Genomic DNA, 22629 nt, shown 5'->3' with positions numbered 1-22629 from the left:
CTGTTTTCAAGGTTGTTTTGTTCTAGAGGATGATCACAGGGCCTTGTTTCTCTGCCAACCGCCCCATCGGTCCTGAGCCTCCCCGGATCCGGGCAGACGCAGCTGGCCAGTGTGAAAAGACTGCAGCCAGGAAGGGGTAGGCTGGTGCTGACCTTTGCTAGGACCCATTTGCAACAGATTATTTTAGGAGTAATTTGTAAAAGGAAGCTGGGGTTGGAGTGAACAAATGGGCAGTTACACAAATGCTGTAATTCAGGCCACACAGTGGTTTATAAAACCAGGAGGTTGCATCATGGGCTGCTGGGCTATATTGAGCATTGAGATGTAGGCAAGGGGTGACCATGGCCACCCTTGCCCAGTGGGCTCCGTTCCCAAGTAGAACAGGGTCATGAGGTTTGGTCTTTTATAAAAGGGCAAATGGCTTTTAGTGATCTTAATGGTATAAGATCACAGCAGAGTGCCTGGCCTTTAAGCATGCAGGGACCCTGGCCTGGGCAGAACTCTCAAGGTGGCCATACCAAGGTGCCTTAATAGTTCCCTCTAGCACTCTGACCATTCTTCTGCCCGTGTGGGACTACATCTGGGACTGGACAGAGAGCTGACAAGCTGCTGTGCATCTGGAATTGCCTCTTCAGCTGGCTTTTGCTGGGACAAGGACTTCACTGGTATAAAGCTGAGTCTCGGTGCAATCACTATTCGGTCTCATGCAAGGGGTGGGCGGCCCACAGGCAGCACGTCCCTGTGCTCCACATGCACTCTGCCTGTCCTCCCCACTGGGCTGCGACACCTGTGCATCCGTATGTTCCCTCTCACGTTTTTGCTGAGATGGCTGAGCATGTCAGACTGTGCTGAGCACACCACCTGTCCCTGTCATTGCCCCACGCAGTGGCTATGAGAACACACTCATCCTCAATCGCCCTCTCTGCCTGGCAGCCATGTTTCTTTTCTTTTTTTTTTTTTTTGCTGAGTTCATAGTGCACTCCTTTTTTATTCTGTCAGTATCCAACCTGCCCTCAAGGGCCCCATTGGACCATCCATAAAGCCCTTTCTGAGAAAATCTCTCTCTCCTGAAGTTCCCGAAGCACGGTGTGAAGCTCTTGGCCTCTTCCAGGGTATATGTACCTTCTGGAGGCACACATCCGGTGCCCTGTAACGGTTTGTTTAACTGTGCCCTTCTAGACTCTTTGTTCCCACAACTACCTCCTCCAAGAGCCAGTTACTGATCTCTGTAAGCCAGGCCCAGCTTGGAATTTCCACATGGACTAACTCACTTAAGTTGTATAGCCCTGGGAGGTAGGGGCTGTTACTCAATGAGGAAGAAGCCAGCTACCCGGCCAAGGTTACACAGCATGTGATGAAGCCAGGATTCAAATCTGCATGAATCTGATTCAAGACTGGGGTTTTAGCCAGGTGTGATGGTACATGCCGGAATCCCCAGCACTCAGGAAGCTCAGGCAGAAGGATCATGAGTTCAGGGCCAGCCAGGGTTAAATATTAGGACTTTGTCTCAAAAAACTAAACCAAACCAAATCACAAGGAAGGAGGAACAAGGTTTTTTCCCTTATGAACAAACACAGGTAGTAACTGTTTATCATTTATTTCACATAGATTATTTCATTTGATCCTCACAACAGCCCTGTGAGGTAGTAGAGTTATGTATTACTGTTATGCCCATTTCGCAGATGAAGAAACAGAAGTGGCTCAGTGAGATGCATGACCTGCATAAAGTCACACCGCATGTTAGTGGCTTCACATGTTCTGCACTTTCTCTAAGTCAAGCTGCTTGAATTAGGAAGCACCAAAAAGAAGGAGAAGTTTTATGGAGAAAAAAGGGCAGTAATTGTTGAGATTTCTTCCTCTAATTCCTTTGCTGTGACCACATGTTGCCTAGTCTGGACTGGATTCTCTTTGAGGGAATTTCCAGAGTATCACTGACTCGGTGGCCTGGGCAGCTGTCATAGAGATTCCTGGGTCCTACTGTACAGAGGGAGAGGCCTTTATTGCCCGAAGCCCAGCATACACAGGGTGTCACTGTGGGAAGCCCCTTGATCTACCTTCTGTGGACGTCTGTGCCATCAGGCTTCCTTGGTCTGTCTGAGGGCCTCTTCCCCGTTAAGGAAGTCATATTCACTCCAGAGATGAATCGTAATATGCAGTCTGGAGGCCTGTGAGGCTTATTACCTTCCGGAAACTAATGACTTGGAGCTTCTTGCTTGCATCACACCTCAGGAAGGCCCACAGACTAGTTAGGACAGACACAACACCACAAGAGAAGGCCACCCTCTTGAGAAGCATCTTCAGGCCTGGGCACTTACTCCAAGGGCAGCATGACAGATCAGACACTACACAAGGCTCCTCTTGCAAAATGCCTTCCAAGACCTTCTCTTTGCTCTGGATCTCCTCAGGCAATGAATCTTCATCTCCCAACCAAAAATGGTCAAAAGGCCTCACTGGTTGGTGGAACACAGTTGGGGTCACAAACAAGGCAACATCATAACCAAAGGGGACCAACATACAGGGGATGGAAATGATCTAACTTTGGCTCCAAATACAGATCCCAAAGGGGAATCCAAATTCTGAGTCACAACATTTTCAGAGTAAGTGCCTGATCTCTCAAGGTGACTATTGTGAAAGCAAAGATATACATTTGGGTGATAAGGAAGGTATGAAATCAAGACCTAGCTAAGTAAATGGCAGGGCAAACTTTTGCTTCATACAGGAAGAACCTTCTAATATCAGTACCATCCAACCATGGCAGTGGGGACAGTGAGCTGCTTGTTACCGGAGGTATGCAAATAAGCATAGGAGACCCCTTGGAGGTACTCAAGCAGAGGTGCTCATTCCCAATGTGCTGGAGTGTCTTGGGGGCTGGGGATGGCTAAGCAACCACTCACTGGATTATCTTCCAACCCTGAGAATCCATACTATATTTGCTGCTTCAGTAATACCTCAAATTTTTTGGAAAAGGACCGCAAAAGTCAAGTATTAGGCTAGATGATGAAGTACCTTTTATTACACTGGCTTCAGATACTTTCATGTCTTTGCAGGGACAGCACCCCATTTCTGAAACCAGAAATCCCTGGATTCGGCCCAATTGAGAGAAAAACCCCCAACTTCTGGACCCTGCCTGGATGTTCTCTTCTAGGCTCAACTCTTCCCCTGAAAGGGTGCCACTGAAGAGCTCTGGGAATATGGTCACCCCGGTCCAAGGTCCTGGTCTTATCGTACAGAGGGAAGGACAGGTGTGAAGGGATCTGCGGGCACTTTATGTCCTGGAAAACGGAAAGGAGTTCCTTGCTCTTGTCCACTTATTTATAGATGGGTAAATGAGGCACAGGCCAGTGTGCAGAGAAGAAGCAGAAATGAATCTGCTGCTTCCTTCTCCTGGCTAGGAAGTCCTCCTGTGGACTCCTCTTGTACACATCAGCTAACTCTTCATTTGTCATAATTAATCGCCCATCTCTAGAAAGATGGCAAGAAAAAGGTGGTTCTGCCCAGAGGATGTGTGGATTCCAAAAGATGGACTTCATCAAAGGGGAATCAAGTCCTGCTATGCAATTAATACCGGTTAGTATGGTACCCTGCCTCACCCTACTGGCGAGACTCTCCAGGCTGACATGGACATTCTTGGGAACCATTGCCCCAAAGTTGCTGGGGTCTTTTTACCTGTACCGTATTAACCGAATAATCTTATTATTCATCAAATCCAGAGCATGTGGGTGAGAAGAATCAATGCAGAAGCCATCGCTCAGAGCAATTTTCAGAACCTCCTCCACAAAGACCTGAAAGCTGTTGATCTGCTTGTTGGCGGGCACCACCCACAGCCTCTTGAGGTTCTGCTTAGTGTATTCCTCTTCTGGCAGGCCCTCCACATTGGCTACCCAGTCCAAAGTCAGGTGGTTGGGGTCCTGCAAGTGGCTGGTGATGGAGGAGAGATTGCCATTGGAGCAGTAGAAGAGTTTAGAACCAAGGAGTTTGAGGAAGAGGCAAGACGTGCTGAAAATGTTGGCATTGAAGACTTCCATGCTGGAGGACGACAGGCTGTAGATCTGGGGCGCCTCCCGCACAGTGAAGTGGACTGTCTGCACACGCTGCTTCAGTGTGATGTTGAGCATGGCATTCTTCTCTGCTTTGGAGAGCTCCACTTCCTTCTCCTGCAGGGCCTCAATCAGTGGCTGAACCTGGTAGAAGTCAGCCTCCCTGCGGAGCAGGCCCATCTCCTGGAAGTCCTCAGGGAGGTCCAGGTGGGAGGTCCGCAGGAAGTTGAGGATGTAGCGGAACACTTTGCCATCACGGTCAATGAAACAGTTTCCCTGGCTGTCCCTCTTGGTAGGCATCTTCCCACTAAACATGGCCCCCAGCATGGAGTCAGGGAAGCTGGTCAGGGTTGCCAGTGAGGTTGTGTAGAGCTTCCCCCCAACATTCAATGTAATGGGGTCAGACATGGCAGGAGACTGAGCTACTGGGAAACAGTCCTAGAGAGGGAGAAAATAAGAAATGATTATTATGCAAGCAAACCTGGGTAGTCACAGTTCGTAACTCTTAATTGTAGATTAGGCCTACATTTTCTAGGGTTGAAAAATTAGTACGTAATGAATGGTACCAACTGCCACACTATGTAAAGACATTAGATTCAATAAGGTAAAAAAAAAAAAAGGAAACAAAGTTGGGCATGGTGGTGTGTATCTGTAATACCAATACTGGGTGGGGAAGCTGATACAGAATGATCACAAGTTCAAGGCTAGCTTGAGCAACTTAGCAAGACTCTTTCTCAAAAATAAAATAAAAATAAAAATAAAAATGGCTAAGGGTGTAGCTCAGTGTAGATTGCTCTGGATCCAAATTATCAGCACTGAGGGCAGATGAGGGAGAGAGAAGAAGGAGAAGGGAAAAGAAAAGAGGAAAAGCCTGGGTCCCACTCACTAGGAAGTCCTTGGTCTGGAACATGGCCTCAGACTGGTATTTTTTTTTTTTTAAAGAATTGCCAACATCACTATTTTTTTTTTATTTTAAAAGAATAAAACCAATCAAAATGAAAAAATGAAAGTGATACAGGTGTTACAAATCTGCTCATATCTTCAGACATAATAAAATCAAACAAAACAAAATGGAAAATCAAACAAAACAATAAAAATGATATAGGACTTCAAAATAAGATAAAGGCAAAACAAGATAATAGGAAATTAACAATGGCTACCATAATCTATTTTCTTATCTTCAAATAGTTGTCCAGAGATCATCATAGGCATGTAAAATTAACCAATCAATACGAGAACTGTTGCTTCTTTACTTCAGTTGTTATTTTTCAGAAGTTTTAGGTGTGTGACTTCTAATTTCTATTATATATGTGTCTCCTGAACCTGCTCTTTGTGGGCTGGGGTCTGAGATTGTATTTTGCTCCTTTCTCTTGACATTTTCCTGTGTGCCTCTGAATCAGCCCATTGCTGCATCCCTGGTGCTTCCTGCATTGGCTGCCAGTCCTTTGGTGTAGGTGACTGGGTAAGGCAGCTGGGTTCCTTTGAGCCCATATTCCTGGAGTGGTAGAGATGCACAAGGCGGTGGGTCATCGATGCTCTCCTGATAGTGGTGGGACCTCAGGGCATAGCTTCTTCTCTGGGCCCACAATGGGCTTACTGGTTCGCTCTGGGTGAGTGGTATGGGGCTTTAGGGCATGGCTTCTTCCTATTAAATTCATTTGGTCCTATTAAGTCTAGATTTTGTTTAGCTCTGACATTTCTTTGCTGATTTTCTGTCTAGTTGATGTCTCTCAGTGACAATGGGGTACTGAGGTCTCCTGTTACAATTGTGCTATTGCTTATTTGATTTTCCATGTTTACCAATAACTGTCTTATACAGTTGGATGCTCCTGTATTAGGTGCGTATATATTTAATGTTGTTATGGCATTTGTGCTGTCTCGTTGCATCTTGATCACAATCAATCTTGTGTTATTCTTCTTTGCTTCATTTGGAGATGTTGGATTGATTTCTCATGGTCTCTTGCTATTTTTAGGATATCTTTCTTTTTATGATCGCTAGCTGCAATTCTGTTTAAACATCTGAAAGTCTATCCTTTCCTTCAATCTGTTGCATATACTTTCAACGGAGGTTTCAACCTCCTAGATCTCTTTTAGTATCTGTTTCATGGAGTCTGTTTCTCTTCTATGTTAGGCATTTTTTGTTTCCATCTTTTGCTAAGCTCATCTATTTCTTGTGTCTTTGCTAGTATCTTTGATTTTAATAAAGTTTCTTTTGGTATCTGAGAGATCATTTTCTCTAAGCTCTTGATTTTTCACTTCTGTTGTTATCATTTTCAAAAATTCCAGTGTTTGACTTCCACCTTCATCGTCTTGTTGGGTTCCAGGCCTGTCCTGGGTGGGCTGGGGGGCTGGGGCCACACCTCACCTCTGCATCTTGCCATTTTCCACCTTCTCCTTTTTCTTTTATTCTGTCTTCTATGTTGATGCCTGTCAACCTTCCATGATACATAACTAGACCACTAGCATTGAGCCCTCTCTCAAGGAGGAAAGATGCCCAGAGTTCAAATGCTGTCTTTTTCATGCTGCTTCAGATACTTCCATGTTCCTGGCATCACTGATTATTTTGCCCTCCAAAGGTGTGTGTGTGTGTGTGTGTCTGTGTGTTGGGCTGTTGTCCTGGATCTTGGGGTTCCCCTCAGTCTTACATTCTTCCAATTGGCCTGCTTCTAGGATGCAATGGAGGAGGCCTGGAGTGCAAATTCACCGTTGTCCAGCTAGCCTGCCCTCTGGGATGAGACCAGACTGGTATTTTTAAAAAATCTTCCCTGTGATTTTAAATATTCAGTGAATATGGAGAGCCACTGGTCTAAAGGAAGAAAGGAAAATGTGTCTACAACATTGCATGTTTACATATATACTTGCTTATATAATAGTCATAGCATCTTTGACCAACCAGTATCATTATCCATCCCTGTAGAGCAGATGAAAACTGTGCTAGGCTTCATTCTTTTCACTCAGAGAGATGAAGTGACTTGGCAGTATTCAAACTCATATCCTTTTTTTCCTTTCGGTACTGAGAATTGAACTCAGGACCTTGTACTTGCCAAGCAGGTGCTTATGCTGCTGAGCTATATCTGTGGCTCACATTCCTTTTTATGAATGAAAATGTATAGACATTAACCAAAGGTTGGTATAGTCTAGACACGTAATAAAAGCTTTGGGATTTATGATTATAGACACAGTACTCTTACTGTACCAATGCTACCTCTGAGACCCCTCCTTTTTTTTTTTGTAGTTCTGAGGATCTAATCCAGGGCTTCACACATGGTAGGCAAATACTCTACCACTGAGCTACATCCCCAGGCCTGAATTTAACTATTTTTTTCCTTGCAAAGTATGTATAGTGAATAGCTTTGATTGGCGTTACTTCCATCTATTTACTGGACCTACAATTTGGACTTTTGGCATCCAAATGACTATTCTTTATGGACTCCCCTACTCCTGTGCCAACCTGCCTTGGTATGAAGATGTTCTCGGCTTCTGATGGGTGGCCTATCCTTCCTACCATGATCCATTTTCCCAACAGCCTCTGCAATTGACTGCAAGGTCAGTAGAAATGTGGGACTATGCTCAGAATACCATTCCTGAGGGCTCTCTACCTACTCTTTTACAAATCCCCTCTCCCTCATCTTACAACTTTTAGCACCTAGGGCTGGTGAGTCTCCTCAAACCTGAATTCTTAGATTTTAACTACTCTTTAAGGCTGTAGAAAGCAGGAGCTATACCCTCTTAGCTTCCAACATGATACCTTTCCCATTTGTAGAATCAATTCAGCCATCTTACCTTGGCAATTGAGGTGAAAGCCACATGAGAAATTAGCCCAGTGCTGCCCTCCAAAGATTCCAGTGAAGGCTCAGTGACAAGACAGTTGTAACAAGGGCCGGGGCAATAGGCTGCAAATGAATTCTGGCACACAGAAACATCTTGCTAGGCACACTTACTCTCCTGCTAGGGAAACAGAGATCCATGGGCGAGGACTTCCCCAAAGTTAGCCAGCAGAGGTGGCTAGCACTTTTTACTATGTGTCTGCATTCTGAAGAGGATGACTGCACTTCGACTCCCTTTCTCCAGAGAATGGGGGCCAGGTGGGGTGTGGGAGATGCTCAGCTGTTTTGCCCAACTGCCTGTGGGGAGGGGGGAAATCCTTGTGCTTCCTTCTCGCTCTAATGGGGCACTTTAATATTGCAAAAAGGCATTAACCATCTGGAATCTGAAGATAAACCCATGATGAAGTTATAAAATTGTCAGCAGATGCCTGGAACAGATGGGCTGCGAGACAGGGTGTGTGGGATGTCCAAAAGAAAGGGGTAGGTGGCGTGAAAGGCGTGGCTGCTGGTGTGGCTTTCCGAAGCAGCAGCTGGGAAGTGCGTTGGGGAGCTCAGGGCTAAATGAAGCAGAAGCTGGATTTGGGGTGGGTCAACTCTGACCCACTCCAGAATCCGCCCCCCGCTTCCCTTCTCTCAGAATGTCTTCTCTAACTTTGTTGTCTTTCTAGATTACAAGTTCTATATTTTAGTTTTCAGCCTCTCTTCTTGTAAAAAAAAAAAAAAGTCAAATACTCCCCCCCCCCTAAAAAACCCACCCATATTAGACTTCAGGTCCAGACTCTGTGAAGTGACTTAGCTCCAAAGAAGGACTAAGCTCAGGATTCAGGGAGGTTGGGCTGCCTTTCCTGACAGTTCTGCAGACTGCAGACACATGACTCCTCACAGAGATGAGTGCTGGAGGGCTGAGGACACTGTGGGCCAGGCAGTCAGCAGCAGCCCACAGGCATTCCTGGGGGACCTGCCTGAACTCTTATTTGTCTGCCTGCAAAAGCAGCAGAACACCTGCTTTCCTGCCTCCACCATGACATCACGGCACCAGTCATTTGTCTGGAGAGAGCTGCAGAGTCACAGTCAGTAGTGGCAGACTGGTCAGAGGGCAGGCTTGCTGTCCCCAGTCCAGTGTACCTCTGTGATGAGTCACAGAACTCTGTCCTCCAAAGCCTTGTGTTCTAGTGACAGTCCCCTGGAGTCTACCATTACACACCCACAGGCTCTGTCATGAAAGGCACAGGGACATGACACAAAGATACAGGAGCTGGCACCTCTGGGGATCTGAGGAGCTTCATGGGAGAAGCAGTGAGGTAACCACTGAGGTAGTGCTCCCACGGGCACCCAGCTCCCTCCAGCCATTTCCACCTGGATATCCCAGCCGTCTGAGCCTGACAGAATTCCTCTACCCCTAGCAGACGGGCTCTCCGATGCCAAAGCCCAAGACCCAGGAGGCAGCTGGGACTCATGCCTTGACTCTTCTTCAAATCTATCCCTAGAGCTGCTGGTGGAGTGCAGGCCCCATCCCTGATCCCCGTGCTTGGCTCCCCGCTTTCTGTCCACTCTCCATTCTGGTCTGCAGATGGATGCTCCTGAAGTGCTACTCTCCGCCCAACCAGCTTGCTCTTCCACTTTTACCTCTACCCTGCCCCTCCACACCCTCAAGATTCTGGCTCCTAAGGCACCACTGATTCACCCTCACATTGTTACCTCCCTGCCTCTGATTCCCTCACATCTACCTTCTCCACCTTCTCTGCTGTCAGCTTTTAACTGAGGAGAAAGTGCCTCCTTGACATCAGAAGCTCTCCTCTTAGGGCTTCCTGGGACTTTGCTCAACCTCCCTGCATCATACACCTTTCTATCATGACCTGCTTTGCACATGGCCCCCTCCCTGCTTTATTAAATGCACATCATGGACATCATATGGAAGGGAGAAAAAAAATTCCAACCCAGCTCTTATACCATGTATGAAAAACTGCCTCACAGTGGACCACAGACTTAAAGCTAAAATCCAAAACTGTAAAATTTGGGAAGATAATGTGTAGCTTGTTAACTGGTGATTTCGTACTGTATATATTTTTTTCTAGAAATACTGTATTATTTTTTCTAGAAATACTGCATTGTTTTTTTTAATGTCCTTTTTTTTCCTTCTCTCTTTAAATAAAAGAAGTGATGGAAAGAAAGTGCTCTAAAGGGTACAATTGCAAGTGTGTTTAGTGGTGTTAAATAGCTGACCATATTAATGTTTTTGATTGGATCACTGAACACAACTGTTTGCAGTCTCACTGTTTGAATGTCCACTTTGTATGCTTTAATCCTGTGACTTGAACAACTATCTCTAAGATGATAATGTGTAATCTATTAAATGGGGATTTCTTACTATTTTTTTTTTGTAGTTCTGTATTACTTGCACCCTTATACTGTTTTGCTTTGTTTTGTTTTTTCTCTTTTTCCTTTTAAATAAAATTTAAAAAAAACTGTAAAATTTGTAGGAGAAAATACTTCTGACTTTGGGTTAGTTAGGTAAAGACTACCAAGATAGAACACATTCAAAAATTGATAAAGTAGACTTCATCCAAAAAACCCCCAAAACTCTTGTTTTTCCAAAGATGCTGTTAAGACAATGAAAGGGGAAAAACAAAGCAAATATGTGCAAACTGCTCATCTGATAAAGGATTAACCAGAGTATATAAATAAGAAAAACCAATTTTAAAAATGGGCTAAGGGTGGGGATGTAGTTTCCTAGTTCCATGACAAAGTGCCTGTCATGTGCAGGGCTCAAGGTTCGAGTACCAGCACGAGATCTGAATATATTACCAAGGAAAATATATAGATGACAAACACATTTCAAGAGTGGCTGCTCCTGAGTTGTCTTTTGCAGAGTTACTTTCCCTTCCTTTGTTTAGCATTCTAAATTCTAAAGAAAACTGCACCTAAATATTAAGATATTAACTGCTAAATGATCATTAGATTTAAAGAACCCAGAACATCTAGTAAGGTTCAGATTATATCAGAAAATGTAAGATGAAGTTAATGTGCAGCATTTGTTTAAAGAATTAGAGGCACTAGCCGCAGAAGGTCCATTGCAAAGGTCTGGCCAGAGAGAGACCCATGCCCTGTAGGACAAAGACCGTTACATAGCACAGAGCCTTCCTGCCTTGTTCCATATCACCTCCCCTCCCTCCCCATAAAGCCCCATTCATGTACCTGAGGTCCCCAAGATAGTATTTTTTGTCAGAGATGATAGCACTTCTCCACCCATCTTCTTAGGGTGCTGGCCCTTGAATAAACTCATTGGCTTTTAAGTGATAGCAGCTAAATCTTGAAATGGTACAACATGAAAAGATGTTCAAAATCATTACTCATTAGGGATATGAAAATTAAGACCATGATTTGACACCACTAAATACCTACGAAAATGGTGCAGATAAAAACCTGATAATGCCAAGTATAGTGGTACGAGTCTATAATCCTAGTTATTTAGGAGACTGAGGCAAAAGGATTGTAAATTGGAAGCCAGCCTGAGAAACTCAATAAGACTCTGTCTCAAAATGAAAAAAATAAAAAAGTGCTGGCGATGTAGCCCAGTAGTAGAGTTTTTGCCTAGTGTGCATGAGACCCTGAGCTGGATCTTCAGTGCTGCAAAAGGTAAAAGAAAAGCAAAAAAACCTGACAATACCAAATGCTGATGAGTATACAGCTACAGAAGCTGACACATCATTCATGAGAATGCACAATGGTCTTACCACTGTGGAAAAGCCACTATATGACCAAGTGATCCCACCCCCAGATACTTTTCTCAGAGAAATGAAGATATGTTCATGTGAAAGTCTATACTAAAGTTTTATTTATAATTGCTCAACTGGAAATTAAAAGGTACACAGATAAATTGTGGCATATATTCCACACAATGGGGAATATAGCTGAGCAAAATACATTGTATATTATATATATTATATATTACATATCATATAGATGTATACATTCACCACATAGATGAATTAAGTGAAAGAAGCCACCTCAGAAACTTACATGTTGCAGGATTCTGCCTTTTCCAGGCAAAACTACAAAGACAAAAAGCAGGGAAGGGGATTGCTTGGCTGAGGAGAAGTTGTCAACTATAAAGATGCACAGGGAATATTTTGGAGTGACAGAAATATTGCACATTTTGATGTGATGGTGATTAAATGACTATATAAAGACTGCCACAATTCACACATATCTAAGATGGATGAATTCTAACTACACGTCAATTTTGTTTCCATAAACTGGAGCAAGATGAAGATTGTGTCTGAGCCATGAAATCAACAGTGAGCTGTGAAACGTGCTCTAGTTGTATGTATGTATGTGTGTGAACCAGAGCATGATAAAAAGCAGATCTTAAAACTGTGGGCTGTGGCTGTAGAGGAGAGAAAAGATAATCTACTCTCAATGCTAGATAATTGAGTCTATAAAATAATCTGACAGTAGATTAACAAGAAAAAAATTTAATTATGAGCATATAACAAGAGTCTCACAAAACAGAGAGGAGAAGGCGGCTCAGATGACTGAATCCTGTATAGTACTGTAAGCGTAGGCTTTGGTCTTCTAGGGGAGGAATGGTCACCCAAGTTTTGGAAGAGAATTATAAGAGTAAATGTACTGTTATGCAGATAAAAACTTTCTAGTAACAAAAGTTGTCTGGAAGGGGTGACAGCTCAGTGATAATAACATCTGAGTGTAGATTCTTCACTCTCTTCAGTGATTCAGTTTATCTTCTGTGGTGCATGAGATTCCTGGGTTGAGACTCCTGATAATTCTGTTTGCAGTCAGAAAAGGGATCTTCAGAGAAAGCCCCTCCTTTCCCTCCATGGGAAAAACCAGAGAGTGAGAAAGACAAGGTTCAGACAGACTTTGGTCCTCTGCCCTCTCTACGGGGGAATGAACCCAGAGCCTTCATGCTTGAACTGCATCTCTGGACCTTTTTATTTTTGTATTTTAAGACAGGGTCTCACTGAGTTGATATGGTTCAGTATACATATTCACCACCAGCACACAGTGCCAGAGGCACTTAAGGAGGGGCTGTGTGCTGCTGTGACATAGTAAATACTGTACACATTCCGGCCTTTGCCTCAGCTTTTAGCCACGGTTCCTAAAATTCTTGTATTATCATAAGTGATAAAAGCCATAAAAGCTTCTTTTGTTTATAATTGGTTTTGTCCCAAGCTCCAGAAAAAAAGGTGAAAGAAGCACTTTTTTTTTTTGAGACAGGGTTTCCCTATGTAGTCCAGCCTTGACTAGCGGGTTGCATGTTAACTCTAGGAGAACTGATAGATATTAAGGCAAAGCTCTACACATTATGTGCTGGTATGAGCAAAGAAATTAATCTGGGGGGCTGATGGTGTAGTTCAATGGTAGACCTCTTGCCCAGCATATATAAGATTGTGGGGGTCATCCTGAGCAGTGGGAAAAAAAGTTATTTTTCTTTCTTTTAGTTGAGAGAAAGAAAAAGAATCTCTCTTGAGCCTTTTACTACACGCAGGGCCTTTATTCTCAGCAGTTTGTTTTTAGGATGTGTACTCACTTTAATTGAAGGATTATTCAGTGAATTTTAAGCACAAAAATTCACTGATTTTAAATATGCATTAAAAATATATTTAACTATGTCAGCTTACAGTAGAACTACTACCCACATCAAGGTACTGACCACTGATTTTACATTTGAATGCTATGAAGAGTTTTTTAAATTGTAAGGATAAAGAAAAACTTTTACAAATATTCAGGTACAAAAAGCAAGTTAACTACAAAGGAGAAAAGTCAAAATGACCTCAGATTTTCTCCTGTAGTTCTAAATGCTAGAAGACAATGGAACAATATCTACAGGGTTTTAAGAGAAAATAATTTTGAACCAAGAGTCATATACCCTGCCAAGTTATTATTTCATATGAAGGCAACTGGAAGACATTCTCAGATACCCAGGGGTTAAGAAAATTTATCAACCAGGCATCTTCTCTGAAAAATTCGAATTATTTACTGCAACCAACAGAGAACATGAATTAATAATAACTAAAGAGTAGGGAGGTAACTGCATGAAAGACTTGATGATATGCATTAAAACTAATTAAGAAGCATGAAGTCTATAGCAGTTCTTTAAATTCTTAAAATGCAGGCTATCACTTTCTCTTACATGGCCGATGAGGAAACTTACAAGGCTATCATAGCCTCAAACAGTTCAGGACTTCCCAATAGCCTTCAAACACTGCTCTGAAGCTTCCTTGGCAAGAAAAACCACCTTTTGCTGAGCATCACATAATATCCAGCAGTGTTTTAGTTTTAAAGATTTGGTGCCAATGATTGAACCTAGGACCTCATACATGCATGCTCTCTACCATCAGCCTCTCTACCAATAGTTTGTATTCAGACTATTGATTTATTTCAGTGTTGGGTATCAAATCCAGGACCTTATCCTGGCAAACTCATGACCACTGAGCTAAAAATCCCTAGCCAACTTTTAACAAAAATGTATGAAAAAGTACAGGCACCGAGTCTACTGTGCTAATGTTTTTCGTGGATTGTTTCAATGTCTTTGCATTCACGCTTTGAGCTGGGTACTGATGGGGTCTAGGACATACCACGGCAAATTGTTTACAAGAGACCAAAGAATGCTACCTCCTCTTTGGCATATTGCTTAATTTGAGCTGCATATTTTGAGAAACTGCAGACGCAGTTTTCAGAACAGTTCTGAAAAGCTGTTCTTTCCTAAAAGAAATTTCCACCTTTTTATATAAACTTTCTGTAGTAAAGTTATCTGTATCTCTCTTTTATAATCTGAGAGACTTTTACTTGTACAATATCTCTTTGAGTCCAGCACTCTCTTCCCTCACCCTCTCACCACCCCAGCACCTGCTCAAATCCTCTTCCTGTTGCTCGCTGCTATATACAACTCAATCACCTGGGCCTTTCTTTGAGTCTCTATCTGTGGGACATTTGAGTGTATACTTATGTAAATGGGTTTCTCCTGTTAACCACCTAACACCTAATCACACCAAACAAACGAGTGTGAGGAAGCCATTATTTTTCTTCCCTTTGATACTGTTATCCCCCCATTCTGCAGAAGAGGAAACTGCAGAATCAGAAAAGGTAAACAACTATTCAAGGTTACATAGCAAGTCAGAAGAGGCGCTGGGCTGAGCTGGAGTACAACATGTCTGCTCATTTCCAACTGCACCACAGGACCTCACTGTGAAATATAAGGATGTGCACATCCTTTATGTTCTGTTCATAACTAGGGACATTACTGGAGGACAGGACCCCAGAATGGCCCAAAGCTCCCATAGCTGGCACTGGGCAACTCCACTAAGTGATCTAAATATTTTTATTTTAACAGCAATCTATGATGTCTAAATGATTACACAGCAAACCACAGAAAGACAGGTTTCTGAAAGCCAGATTGGAAAAGGTGAGTGGGAAAGCAAACTGAACCAGAAAGCATTCACTGTGCATGAATAATTTTTCTAAAGTAGGAGACTTTCCAAGAGGTAAATATACAGATCCAGTCTGTCTCTCAACTTGAAAAGAAGGAGGAAAAAGAACAACTCCATCTGCCTCCCTGAGAAAAACCACAGGTGTCAGATCAGCTTAAGAGTGCAGGGTTCCTCAGACCACGTGACTGGGCAGGGGACCAAGGCTCCTGCATCCTGAGTCATGGCTCTAATGAGAGGGTATAAAGGGGCAATTTTGGTCTACAGTTAGACAGTCTCCATTTGCAACCTCTAATTGTGACACAGAAAATAGAAATGTTTGAGAGGAGCTGTCCTATAAAAGCAGCCACAATATTGTCCTGGAGATTCCTACTTTAAGATTACACCCTGGCCCTCTTGGTTCCTGCAGGCCTCATAAGGGAAACAGCTAATACTCATTATGTACTTACTGGCATTAAGAGCTTTATGTGTACATTAGTTCTTTTAAGATATAATACTGCTTCAAGGAAAAAGCATTACCTCTACCTTAGAGAGGAGGCTCAGAGAGGTTAGGTAACTTGCCTAAAGTACTGAAGGGAATGGCCAGGGTGAAGCTTAGGCCTACATGACCACAAAGCCCACACTCTGAATAATCCTCTTCCGGCATTCAGCAGCCAAAGCCCTAGGAAATGGCCCATCACTGTCCCCTTCCTACTTCTTTCCAGGTGCTCTCACACTTGCCATCTAAACTTGACTGTGTGTGACCTATATAAAGGCCAAAGGGCAAGATTCATTGCCTGAGTACCCACCACAGCCCCTAAGCATTTTCCTGTAGATTAGCTAATTAAAATGACACCCTGATGCTGAGGTAGGTATGATTATCACCCTAGTTTGTAGGATTATAAAATTGGAGTCCAAAGTAGTGAAGAGAGGGGCTGGGGATTTAGCTCAGCGGCATAAGCGCCTGCCTTGCAAGCAGGCAGTCATGAGTTTGATCCCTCGTACCGATAAAAAGGAAAAAGACAAAAAACAAACAAACAAACAAAAAACAAAGTAGTGAAGACAGTTGCTTAAGATCACAGAGCTAAGTGGGGAAGCACAGAGATAACTCTCCTTGGAAAGAGCAGCTGTCTCCATTTTAGATAATCGTGGCCCTGTCTCCATGTACTGCTATGTACAAAGCTGGCCAGGCTATTTCTTTGTCCTGTCAATTGGCTTTATGCAGTGTAAACTGGCCTGGCAGAGGAGCTGATGTGTAATCTTTGAAGCAAAACGACAGGTCAGTGTTACCCCGTCAGTGACTCCCCAAATACGTGTTTGAGTCTGGTGGGATGGAAAGCCGTGCTCCACACTGTCAGCTGGGACGGAGCCTCAGAGAAGAGGCGATGACTTCCCAGTTTTGTACATTAAAACTGTAGCACCAACCCTAAAGTATTAGCTACCATCTCAGTTATTATGCAGATTGCTGTCTTTGCCATTTCTTGCCCTTCGCATATTGCAAAAGTGATCTCAGACCTCCTGACTAGCTTAGCTCATGATAGCCACAACAGTCACATATTTCCTGCCACTCTCACTGTCACTCATCCTCAAGCCACTCCCCTCATGGAGAATTAATAAAACCTGGGAAGGGCTCTGGGTCTTGGCTGGACTCCGGACCCTTTGGCTCCTCACAACTGTATACATGTCTCAGTGTCTTTCATCTCTCCATGGGTTGCACTAAAAGTGGTAGATTAAAGTTAACTCACTAGAATTCCAATAACTTCTCCTTGGGATTATAATCATAAATCTTCCTGGACTGCAACGAGGACAAAAAAGGGTTCTGTATAGAGCTAGAGGTGGCAGAGTCCAGAATTCCAAGTGAAATCTCTCCAAAGTCTAGCAACCAATCAGTAACACAAACTACACTTTACTAAGGAGAATAAACAAAATTTAAAGAGATCTATAATGCTTTTGATAGGAAGATGTAAGACACTAAGCCTATTCTGAAAGTCTTGCGTCAGCTCCCAAGTGTGGGGGTCACAGGCATGTGCTGCCACACCTGGCTTCCAAAGATATATTTATCAAAATATTAAAAAGTTAAAATCTTAAAGAATTAATGAGTGATGACCCAAAAGAATATCTGAAAAAGAGGTAAATATCTTAGTGTAATGTATTAAAATCACAAGGCAATGATATTTCAAACTACAGTATGAAAACAATGCAACGGGAAGGAATTTCATAAGGTATATATTCAGGAGAGTATTAGTTTAAGAAAAATTAATTAGCCAGGCATTGTGGCATATACCCGCATTCCCAGTTTTCAGGAGACTGAGGCAGGAGGATCATCATGACTTTAGGTCAGGTTGGGCTACACAGTGAGTTACAGAGAAGCCTAAACTACATATTAAGACCTGTCTCAGAAGAGAAAAAGAAAGTAAGTTAAATACTGATTTTACTACTCTGGGACCCAGAGAGGACAGACCACAATATCTTCATTTCACAGACAACCTGAACCAAATCCAAAGAGGGTAAGTGCCCAAAGGTCTCACGACTTGAGAGTCAGGGCCTGAGGGAGATTCCAGGTGCGGGCACCTTTGGAGAACAAGTCCTCTTGGAGGTCACCTGGTTTTCCCCAATCTGAGTCTTCACCAGGAAGCTAAGCTCAGCCACACTGATCCTAGCTGATAGCCTGTACACTCATGGAGGTCGAGGTAGGCATTGGCTCTCTCTGTACAACTTTGTTTCTTCCTACATTTCTGCCCACTTCCGTAACCTCTAGAATGAAACCACTTTCCGTTCAGTCTAGCCCTTTTGTACTATCATTGAGAACAAGATCTCACAACTATAAACCTACCAAGTGATAATTCATTTTCTCTCATTTCATGATGACCCTAGAAATGATATCCAGTAGCACATGGGCATATTTTGCCCTGGATCTTAGTTTCTAAATATCAATTCCTACCAAAGAAAGTCAGGGATTCTGGAGGAACTGATAATTCCAGGATTCTGACTCCATGTGGGCCTTGGAACTTGCCAGATATCAAAAAAGCAATTAATGATAACAAGTCATGTCAAAAGAATGTAACAGTCTGAAGGCCAAATTTAGGAATATTTGAGTACCAAAATGATTAAGAACAGGGCCAGTAATGTGGTTTAGTGGTAGACCACTTGCTGAGCATATGTGAAGCCCTGGATTCAAACTCTAGCACTGAGAAAAGAATGATGATAATTAAAAATAATCAGTGGTCCATAATGTTACTGAAAAAGAAAGAAGCTGGAAGGAAAGAAACAGAAAAAATGTATTCTGTAAAAAAGAGTACCAAAAGTTGGACATGGTGGTGCACACCTATAATCCCAGCATTTGGGAGGCTGAGCCAGGAGGATCTTTGCAAGTTCAAGGCCAGCTTGGGCTACAAAGTGAGCTCAAGGCCAGCTTGAACTGCATAGCAAGACCCTGTCTCAAAAAGACAAAAAAAAAAAAAAAAAAAAAAAAAAAAAAAAACAACCCAAAAAAAACCAATTACCATCTTGTAACCCTCAGTGTTGTATAATAATTCAACCAAAGATTGGTTGTAGTGTGGGAGGTAATCAAGAATACACAATTCCCATACTCATGAAGAATCACTCCATAGACTTATTGGGATATTTGACTTTTACAAAGGAGACATCAGGTTGTAGGAATTTATATTCATTCATTCATTTAGGCATTAGGGATTAAACTCAACACCTCTGTACTCTTAATTTTTTTTTGTGGGGTACCGGGAACTTTTGAAATTTTGAGACAAGGTCTTACTAAATTGCCCAGATTAGATTCAAATTTGCAATTTTCTCTCAGTCTCCCAGAGTGAGAGGATTGCAGGTATGCACCACTTTGCCCAGATAGCTTGTTACAATTTAAACCAATAATCAATTTTGGCATTCACAGACAGTAGGACCCTGATAATGCTAGGCCTTCTGATGTGATGCAATCATAAGCATGCTCTGTGGGGGAAAATATCCCAAGCACACAAAAATAGCCTGAATCTAATATTTTGAAGTAGCAAGTACACCTGCACAGGTGGAGGGGCTCTATTTAGACTGCATCAGTTGTTCACAAAGAGTCAGTCAAACACAATATGAATCTTAAATGAGTATTAGTTTAAAACCCAAAAAGTATGAAAGATATTTTTGGGCAGCTGGAAAGAATGCAAGATCCACTGCTTATTAAGTAATACTATTTCTTCCTATATTTCTGAGTAACAGTACTAGAGAATGTCATTATTAAAATATGGATGTATTCTGGTACTATACTGAAGAATTTAGGGGTTCAGTGTCAAGATATCAGTATCTTACTTTTTTGGGGGAGGAGACAAGATCCTGCTAGGTTACCCAGGTTGATCTGGAATTCCTGGGCTCAAGTGAACCTCCTGACTCAGGCTCCTGAGCAGCTGGGAATGTGGAGACGAACTACCATGCCTGGCCTGCACTTTTAAAACTATCTGTATTTCCAAAGAAAGAGGAAAGGAAGGGATATTTCTTTTACAGAACTGTAAAGTTCTAGCCAGAGTGCCAGAACCCAATAAATTTCCAGACTCAGTAAGTTATAGATTTGTTGTAATAATACTACCAATAAGTATTAACAATTCCATAATTTTCTTCCCCAAATGCTACTGTATTTTTCAGGGTGAGGAAACCAACCAGAACAAGGCTAAAATAGCCCAGAGTTGGAGAAATTTTAGAATTTAAAGCTAGGAGCTGGGGGATACAGCTCAGCAGGACAGCACCTATCTGTCAAGCACAAGATCCTGGATTTGATTCCCAGTAAAAAACAAAAACAAAAACAAAAAACGCTGGGCGGTCTCTCTAGATTGATTTCTTGCCCTGCACTAAGCTCACTGGTAAGCCTGGCCTCTTCCTGAACTTAAAATCTCTGCTACCACAGCAGAAAGGGAACCCCTGTCTTGGCTCACTGATGATGTTCACAATGAGGGCCACTTCCAGGACTTAGAAGTATTGGAATGATGGGTACAAAGAACCTGAGGGGCTTTGTGGGGCAGGGGACAGTGCATGGTCTTGGCCTGAGCCAGCATCTGAATCAGGCTGCGCCACTTACTAGCTGTGTGGCCCCATGTCTTCCTAAGTGGACAATCAGGATTGTAACAACAACAGCTGTTTATTGAGCAGTTACTATTATGTTAGGTACTTTAACCATGTTCATCTCATAGATGAAGTAGATACCAGGCTCACTCCCAGCTCAGCAGTTTGACATCTGCTATCATCTCTGCCAGGGCTGTGAGGGAAAATCTCATTCATCTGCCAGGTCTCTCAGTTGGAATTTACTCTTTCCAATTTATTTTCACAGCATTTTATTCTTACTTCTTACTACAGCCAACTGGTCTTCCTATTAGGGCCAGGCCAGGCATAAGACTCTCTATCCCCATAAACAGGGGAAGGGAAATTTTTTCCCATTTGGTCAGCTCCATTTTCACCCTTCCCAGATTGACTGTCACCTACTAGTAAGAAAATCTGTCATTTTCTCTGGTTCTTAAAACTTTTTGTTTTCAAGGACAGTCTTGAATTTTTAACTTGGAGCCTAAGGCATTGTGTTAAAGCCTAGGTAAGTACTTAGAGTAACCAAAGGGGACATGCAGAGTGTGGGTGGGTAAATTTCAATGATGATGCCCATGCTCAGAATAATGTGTCTTCCAAGAATCTGGAGGCTTTCTCACCTTATCCAGTTAGCTCAACAGGAAAAGAACTCGGTTCCAGCTTCGGGGACTACGTAGGAGCACTTTCCTTCACCTTCCTAATCAGCTGTATCTGTGGTACCTTTTTGCCCAATCCCTATGTTTAAGAAGCCCACGGGCTCTTCCATCAGTCCCGCATCTCACAGTGCAGGACAGAATCCAAGAGCTTCCTAGATTCAACTGACACTAGGGACCTTGGAGGACAGAAGGAGGAAGGGTCTGACGAAGAAAGTTCACTGACTTTTCTATTCATGCACCAGGAGTATCTTTCACCTGATGTAGACTACCATCCTCTTCCAGAATTTTCCTTCCTCCTCTTGGCTCACTACCCAGCTTCATCTTGTGATGTTCCTCAGGCTCAAGCACTTCATTTCAACCATTCTCCTCCTATGTCCTTCCTGCTCTCCCCAACAACGATGAACAACAATGATAAAAAATTTCCAAATCCTCCTCTTATCCTCATAGTACCACAAAAGGATTGCTGTATAGCACGGTCTTCGGTAGACTCAAGGGAACTGGTCCTTCTGTACAACCCACAGAGGACAGGACACTCCTCCTTTTTGTTCAGTTCTTTGGAGACAGTCTCACTATATACTCCAGACTGGCCTTGAATGCTGTGTAGCCCTGGACGGCTTCAAACTCCTGCCTTAGCTGGGGAGACAGGCGAGCACCACCACCACACCCAGGAACACAACGCTTGTGTTCTTTCCTGCCACTCCAGATTAACCTCTGCCTCCGTGGAGTGCAGGAAAAAAGCACGGTGTGAGGCACTCACCTCACTTCTCCCCAGCGTTCCTCACCTGGAAACCGGTAAGGCGACGCCTTCACAGGGTGTGAGGGATGAGTGAGATCATGTGTGTGACGCACGGCGCTCAAGAGATGGCCTCTTTATTTCCAGTAACAAGGAAAGGACAGTGCTCCGGGCACCCTGGCCTCTCCGGAGCTAGCAGGGGTCCCTCTCATCCTCGGGTCCCTCTCCTTCCTTCCCCACGGTCCTCCGCCTAGTCCAACTCAGGCTAAGCCTCTTCAATCCTGGAACATCCAGCAACCTGCGCCCCTTCTCACCTGGAGAACTCGCCCCTCCCTGCTACACCCGCCGGACTCCTCCCACAATCCCGACCCTCGGGATCCCAGGTTTTCACACCACCTCCGGCCTGGCTCCTCCCACCAGCCCCGCCCCTCTGGACAGTTCGTCCTCCCCTAACTCCCCCCTCTCCGAAATGCATCCCCTCCCCCGCAGCCACAGGCGTGGTCATCCCCACTTCACAGATGAGAACGGCAAGGCTAGGATAGACGACCTTTCACGTTAGGACAGATGCACCAGCGGGCCTGAGTCCCCTCGCCTCTAGGTCCCGAGCGCCCCCGCCGCCCCCTCCCGCCCCGGACCGCGCCGCACCCACCTCCTGCCCTCGCTCTGCGACCTCCCCTCCGCTGGCCGCCAGCGCAGCTCCGCGAAGGGGAGGAGGGCCAAAGCCCAGCCCAGGGGCGTGGTGGCCCGGGACCCTCTCGCTACACTCTGGGATTTGTAGTTCCCTCGGAGCTTCACGCAGCTAGGAGTGCTCAAGTTGAACCCCATCTCCCAGTAAGCATTGTGGAGGCCGCCTTGCTCTCGCCTGCCCCCGCCGGCGCTCAG

The 22629-nt window shown here is 43.8% G+C and overlaps 1 protein-coding gene across 2 annotated transcripts; it reads right to left on the bottom strand.

The window, feature by feature from the left end:
• Nucleotides 1-1581: 1581 nt before the first annotated feature.
• Nucleotides 1582-22551, bottom strand: Kctd21 (potassium channel tetramerization domain containing 21). 2 transcript variants are annotated; one of them, XM_063256411.1, is made up of 2 exons: nucleotides 22397-22551; nucleotides 1582-4475 (listed from the first exon to the last, which is right to left on the bottom strand). In XM_063256411.1, exon 2 carries the CDS (start codon nucleotides 4443-4445, stop codon nucleotides 3663-3665), a length of 783 nt encoding a protein of 260 aa, XP_063112481.1. In that variant the 5' UTR covers nucleotides 4446-4475; nucleotides 22397-22551; the 3' UTR covers nucleotides 1582-3662. The 2 variants fall into 2 exon arrangements, with proteins under 2 accessions (XP_063112481.1, XP_063112482.1); XM_063256412.1 differs by lacking the exon at nucleotides 22397-22551 and adding an exon at nucleotides 21797-22119.
• Nucleotides 22552-22629: the final 78 nt, after the last annotated feature.

Source organism: Cavia porcellus, unplaced genomic scaffold (genome assembly GCF_034190915.1).
Source record: "Cavia porcellus strain 051 isolate PalLab524CR breed Dunkin Hartley unplaced genomic scaffold, mCavPor4.1 scaffold_9, whole genome shotgun sequence".
Classification (NCBI taxonomy): Eukaryota; Metazoa; Chordata; class Mammalia; order Rodentia; family Caviidae; genus Cavia; species Cavia porcellus.
The sequence above is the reverse complement of the archived record's forward strand: the minus strand, read 5'-3'. Positions and strand labels throughout refer to the sequence as shown.

Excerpts from the sequence above, each read along its gene's own strand:
- Kctd21 (XM_063256411.1), bottom strand. The coding sequence starts at position 4,445 with ATGTCTGACCCCATTACATTGAATGTTGGGGGGAAGCTCTACACAACC.